The sequence below is a fragment of the Silene latifolia genome, chromosome 10, assembly GCF_048544455.1.
Source record: "Silene latifolia isolate original U9 population chromosome 10, ASM4854445v1, whole genome shotgun sequence".
Taxonomy (NCBI): Eukaryota; Viridiplantae; Streptophyta; class Magnoliopsida; order Caryophyllales; family Caryophyllaceae; genus Silene; species Silene latifolia.
The window spans coordinates 18,894,276-18,901,235 of NC_133535.1; the positions used below are offsets into that span (position 1 = coordinate 18,894,276).

At 31.1% G+C, this 6,960-nt stretch overlaps 1 protein-coding gene across 1 annotated transcript; it reads left to right on the forward strand.

Moving 5' to 3' along the window:
• The first annotated feature begins 2,060 nt into the window (after positions 1–2,060).
• On the forward strand, positions 2,061–4,742 carry LOC141605304 (putative galacturan 1,4-alpha-galacturonidase SALK6). The gene is made up of 4 exons (XM_074424012.1): positions 2,061–2,248; positions 2,431–2,751; positions 3,523–4,038; positions 4,341–4,742. Exons 1-4 carry the CDS (start codon positions 2,126–2,128, stop codon positions 4,572–4,574), a joined length of 1,194 nt encoding a protein of 397 aa, XP_074280113.1. The 5' UTR covers positions 2,061–2,125; the 3' UTR covers positions 4,575–4,742.
• Positions 4,743–6,960: the final 2,218 nt, after the last annotated feature.

The following is a 6,960-nucleotide window of genomic DNA, read 5'->3' on the forward strand; positions in this document are numbered from 1 at the left end:
TCCTTCCTTTCTCTTTCTCTTCACTTGGGAAGTCTGGGTTCGATCTTTGTTGCCTTGCTCAAGCGGATCCAGAAATTCTCGGTATCTCAGGATGCGGGGGCTCGAGTGGCCGCTTACATTTTTACTAGACTTAGCTTTGCTGTTGCTAAGGGTGTGGGAGCCCAGATTGTCTCTCGGCTCCCCACCAATTTCATGTAAACTTTTATTTTTCTTTTAATGAAAGCTGCGCGCATCCTTTTTTTAAAAAAAAATAATAATAATAAAAAATAAAATAAAATAAAATAAATAATAATAATAATAATAATAATAATAATAATAATAATAATAATAATAATAATAATAATAATAATAATAATAGTACTAGTAGTAGTAATAATAATAGTAGTAGTAATAATAATAGTACTAGTAGTAGTAATAATAATAGTAGTAGTAGTAGTACTACTACTACTACTACTACTACTACTACTACTAATAATAATAATATTAATAATAGTAATAATAATAGTAATACTACTACTACTACTACTACTACTACTACTACTACTACTACTACTACTACTACTACTACTACTACTAGTAATAGTAATAGTAATAGTAATAGTAATAGTAATAACAACAACTATAATACTCCCTCCCATCCAAATCAAAGGTAACAATTGCTTTATCACACTTGCTGAGACATGTTTTGCAACGTGAATATCTTTAGTTACACATTATTAAAAATTATAAAAAATTGATATTCTTATAGCATTCATGACGATAAATTAAACAAGATCTCACCTGACTATATTTTATCTTATAGATTAAGAGTAATATCAAAGATTCTCTACGACCAGTCGACCATGAATAGTGACAAAAAGTAAGTGTTACCTTTGGTTTGGATGGGAGGGAGTAATAATAATTTCTGGATTTGCTAATTTATTCCTCGGACAGTCGCAAGATGTATGTGTCGATCTGACGGGATCTTCCCTCTTGACTCAGACTAGGCTGTCTGATTTTGTGCCCAGTCGGGTTGTCGCTGATGCAGCTTAGCGTAAGTGTGCCAAGTACCGGGATTTGTGCACGACTGCTTGTAATGGTTTCCTACCCTTCTCTTTATCTTGGTTGGGGGAGCTGAATGCGGGTGTTGTGGCTTTGCTCAAGCGGATCCAGAAATTCTCTTTGTCTCAAGATGCCGGGGCCTGCACGGCCTTTTACATTTTTACTAGACTTAGCTTTGTTACCGCTAAGGGAGTAGGGCCTAGATTATATCTCGGCTACCCACTAATTTCTTGTAAATTTTTGATTGATCTTAATAAAAGCTTCGGTTGATAATGATAATATTAATAAATAATAATAATAACAACAACAACAACAACAACAACAACAACAACAACAACAACAACAACAACAACAACAACAATAACAATAACAATAACAACAATAACAATAACAACAACAATAATAACAATAACAAAAACAATAATAACAACGATAACAATAACAACAATAACAATGACAATGATAACAATAACAATAACAATAATAACAATAGTAATAGTAATAATAATAATAATAATAATAATAATAATAATAATAATAATAATAATAATAATAACAATAACAATAATAACAATAATAACAACAATAACAACAATAACAACAACAACAACAATAACAACAACAACAACAACAACAACAACAACAACAACAACAACAACAACAATAATAATAATAATAATAAGCGTAGCTAATTAGCTATGCCAATGCATGTTACCAATTACCTATGTACACGAATAATGACATAATGTACTGCTTAATTAAAGATAAAGTAAGTCATAGTTGTTGACTATTTCTTGTTTTAACTCTCTTATAAATATGTTAATTTTGCATGTATGAATATTTATTTTTAGCAAATATTGAGGTTGAAACATGTAATCAATTATAGAAGTTAAATGATGTTTATAAAAACCACTTATTTAGCTAAAAATTTGGGTCATGCCTCAAATTAGCAAATGCTTTTACAAGATGTAGAATTTACAAATCTCTCTCTATATATATATATACCATTGAGAAGCATTAAATTCATCATCATTGAAGAAAAAACCAAAAATAAATAAATAAAATAAAGCACCTCAAAAATAAAATGTCTATATTCAATCTCCCATTATTTGTGTCTTTACTTTATTTATTCGTTTCGGTTGCCATATGTCAGACCGTTTTTGACATAACCAAATACGGTGCTAAGCCTAATGGTGATGCAACACAGGTATGTATATACATTTTTAGGTCTTATAAACACTTAAAAGTAAAAATAAAATGACACATATCATGGAAATCTACATTTATTTGTTTTGATATCTAGCATTATATTTTGTGTATCTAAATTTTTTAGGAAATTAATGGTGAAAGAAAAATTTAGAGTTGCATATTGTTTGTACATTTTTTTAGGGTATGATAGGTGCATGGAAGGCAGCATGCGCATCTAAAGCTCCATCAAAGATAATAGTACCAAAAGGGCAATACACGTTGAATGCAGTGAAGCTTGTAGGTCCATGCAAAGGCCAAATTACAATGGAAATTGCGGGAAATTTTAAGGCCCCAGCAAACCCTGCGCAAATGAAAGGTGCAGACACTTGGGTTAAAATTGAGCATGTTGACAATCTTATAGTAACCGGGCTTAAGGGTGGAGGTTCTTTCGATGGTCAAGGTCAAATGGCATGGAAGCAAAACAATTGTGCTCAAACTGGCACATGCAATAGCCTTCCTTACGTATGTTTTCGTCCTTTAAAAAATCTTGACGGTACACATATGTGTGCAATGTCATCGTACACCTTACACAAATTTTCTATTCACTTAGATTACATTAAGTTATTTATTAAAATTATTGTTATTTTTAATAGTTTATTGGATGGCGATACTCTTTTTTTTTCTATGTGAAACTTTGCTAACGTATTGTTTGAGAAAACTACTTAATATTTAAATAAAACAAAATTACTTTAAGATATAGTAAGATGATTAATTGAAACTAACTAGGTAATTGGGTCTATCTGATGGTAATATTGGGCTAAAAAAAATTATACTACTACAAATCTACTACTCTATAGTTTATTTTTTGTAAAGTTACAAAGAATGGTACTCTATATGTTTTATTCAAGTTGTTGTCAATGTGATTATACATTATCAAATTAGATGGTAGGTAAAAATATAAGATATAACATAACGACATGAAATCAAACAGTTAAATTACACCATGTTTCTAAGGCGAACTAATCTTTATGATTGTATGACCTTATAAAAATATGTACATTAGTTAGCTCAGTTGATAAAAACAAGGTAAAAAAAGAGTATTTTACAAGGTGCTTTCAAATGAACTTCTCTAACACTACTAATCTATTCATAATTTATTTAATAATTGTGACTTTGAGAGCATTTACCATAGGTGCTAACTATTCTAATATTTAATAAATTGGTAATTGGTAATATAATGGTTATAGTTAAATTATTACTAATTGATAAATTGCTTTTTTCTTATCAATGCAGAATTTTAGGTTCCAGTTCATGAACGATTGTAAAATTAGCGGAATAAAATCAATCAACAGTAAATTGTATCACATGGGAGTATTGGGGTGCAAAGGTTTAACACTATATGACACTACAATTCAAGCACCAAAAGAAAGTCTTAACACAGATGGTATCCATATAGGAAGATCGGAAAGGGTGAATATAACCAAGGCCAACATCGGTACCGGGGATGATTGTATATCCATGGGTGATGGGGCAAAAGATATTCACATCCAATCGGTCACTTGTGGGCCCGGCCACGGGATTAGCATTGGAAGTCTCGGTAGGTACCCTAATGAGGCCCCCGTAACTGGAGTCACGATCAAAGGTTGTATTATCAGCAACACAGATAATGGTATTAGGATCAAGTCATGGCTCAATTCTTATCCCGCTATCGCATCTAACATGCACTTTGAGGATGTCACGGTTAATAATGTGCTCACCCCTATTCTTGTTGATCAAGAGTATTGCCCTTACAACCATTGCAAAGCTAAGGTATGATGATGAAATCATAAATTCGTGTTTATTATTTTTCATAAATACACGATCTAGTGCTCTCTGGACTATGCCATTGAATGATCGATACAGGGGTTTGTTAATAAACCCAGTCAACAGATCAGATTAGGTCAGATTTTTGTTCGTGTCATTTATAAATAAATCGACAATCCAAACATAACAAAACTACATAAATTGTTACATAATCACTATCCATAAAATATGTTCTCTTTAAACCTATCGATTTAATGAAATCATGCATATTTAGAATCCTAATATAATACAGTATATGCCACATGCAGACACCATCAAAGGTTAAATTAAGTGACATAAGCTTCAAAAACTTCAGAGGAACAGCAGGATCAAAAGAGGCTGTCAAACTAATATGTAGCAGTGGATCTCCATGTCAAAAGGTGCAACTGACAGACATTGACTTGACTTTTAAAGGTGGACCGGCTGTGTCAATGTGTAAGAATGTTAAGCCCATTGTTACAGGAAAGAATAACCCTAAGGCTTGTGGTGCACCAGCTGCTTAGTTAGACATTATATCTCAAATTATATAATATGGAGAGCCTATGAGTTCATTCATGCTACTTGTATTATGGATGTTTGTGTAAATTGTGCACTTTCCTATACCGCTTTATCTGTAACGTTGATTGTATTATAAGCTGCAGAATACAACTAATAAATTAGTTTTTACTATATATATTGCACGGTATTAATTAATTTCGCTTATTTAATACTCCGTATTTCGTAACAAAAATACATTACGAGGTGATCGAATTTCCAAGATTTATGTTCACCAAATATTGAAGATTCTGACGATCAATTTAGAGTATTATTTATCACCCTATCAGAGCTCGTTAAAAAAAGAATCACAATATAGTATCGAAGATATATACTATTATTTTTGTGCTTATCTCACACAAATTGATATTATGTGAGCCATATTGACATTTCAATGGAAAAATGAAGTCTCTCTATCATATTAAATACAGCAACATAGTTCTGACTAAAATGTACATTACACTTTTATACCTTTTACAATTGTAAATTATCTTAGCAGGCTTGCCGAGCCTTTAAATTTTGTTTGGACAAAGCTGAGCTCGAGATCGTTGTTACATCTTGTCGTTGGCGGTGTGTGCGAGGTGGGTGGTGTATTAAATCAGGAAATTAAGAGGTGATATCTTGTGTGTGTATGTGTGTGTTAAGCTAAGTGGGCAGGTGTTGTGGTGGTTGTTAGGTGCTTATTTTACATGTTTTCAGTTGCTTTTAATAGCTAATTCTGACTCCTCTTGGCATAATTTTAGGCTACTTTTCCATGATTTTGTCATTTTTCAATATATACTTTGCTTTGGTATGTTGTGTGCTTGTTTCAAGTCAAAATGAGCCATCCTGAAGAAGAACGCAACAGTTGAGGTTAAGTACAGAGGCTCGAGGCAAGGAAGGAACGAGTTCTTGAACATGGTAATTAAGGACAAATGCTTGGATGACATTAACATTGGAGATTAAGGTGTTTTATGAAGAGAAGAACATACATGCTCTCCAGAGCGGTGAAATCGAGATCGGAAGCAAGAATTTGGAAGAAGTGCTTTTATGGCGGAGGCGTCACATTCACTTTTTCTGCGTTATTAAAAACCCCAAATTGGCTTTTCTTTTAGGTTTTAATAAAAGACTTATTATACAGAAACTCTTTCATCTTTAATTTTTCATAACTAGTTTTATCTTATGCCTTATAATTTATTAGTCTTAATTATAAAAACTCTCTAGATTAAGATGAAATTACTTGCACATGATTATTGCAATTGCATTTGTTCTATTCTCCCTCGAAGTTCATCAAATACAAATCTTCTTTTCTCTTTGTCTCGTAATTATGTCTGCTATTGCTTTAATTATGAACTGTTTGTTCTCCCTTAAAATAATTGAGCAAGTTATCAGCTAGGGTTCATAAAATCGTTAATATGGATGACTAGCATAAATTGAATCGTCTAATCTTGAATATCAATTACTACCTCAGATTTAGATAAAGATTTATATTGAATTGGATTGTTGTTGTTGATTGAATATCTAATAACTAACTAATTTTTAAACTAGTATAGATTTCGTGCATGCACAATATAAATAGATTGTTACTTTTCATTAAATATTATTTATAGATTATAGATTTTTAATTGATAACACATTTATTTTTCACGCTTCTCGTACTTATATTTTGATTTCAGGAAAAAAATAGAAAACAATAAAAAGTCATGAAAATGTCTGTTTTTTTTTTTTTTTTTTTTACCACGAAACTGATTATATTTGATATAAATTCTTACTAATAGGTCGTATATTATTTAGTATCAAATGTATATCATAAAAAAAATCAATCGACTTTTTATCGTAAAATTTTATATATATATATATATATATATAAAAAAAGAATATGTTTTTGATCATCATAAAAAACTACAAGTAAATATTTGTAAATTATGCACTTCTAATTTTTTTGGATATTTCAAACAAAAATATTTGACCCATTTATACACAATATGATATAGATTATACTACAATTATTAAGTCCAACCCAATTGTGTTTATATTTTTGGTGATTTTTGTTTAAATAATACTTTAAGAGAAATTAATTTCGTTTTGGGTTCGGTTAAAAAATATTTCTCAAATAGGGATCCACATGGACATGTAGTTTGTACGAACCTAGAGGCCAAAGAACCCGCAATATCGTATAGCGAGTTTATAGTAAAGCCGCCATCGACAACGAGGGTTTTGCATGTGCATAGCTTCCCCGAACTTCTATGCCAAGGACGTCTATTTTGTCTGCAAAACAGCCATTGGAGATAGAGTTTTTATATTAAAGTCGCCATGGGGCATGGCGGTTTTGGGTTATTTTTTTTTTAATTTAATGTTCTATTACTCGACAATAGA

Excerpts from the sequence above, each read along its gene's own strand:
- LOC141605304 (XM_074424012.1), top strand. The coding sequence starts at position 2,126 with ATGTCTATATTCAATCTCCCATTATTTGTGTCTTTACTTTATTTATTC. Across the intron at positions 2,752-3,522 it reads CATGCAATAGCCTTCCTTAC|AATTTTAGGTTCCAGTTCAT; the intron begins GTATGTTTTCGT and ends TTATCAATGCAG. Across the intron at positions 4,039-4,340 it reads ACAACCATTGCAAAGCTAAG|ACACCATCAAAGGTTAAATT; the intron begins GTATGATGATGA and ends TGCCACATGCAG.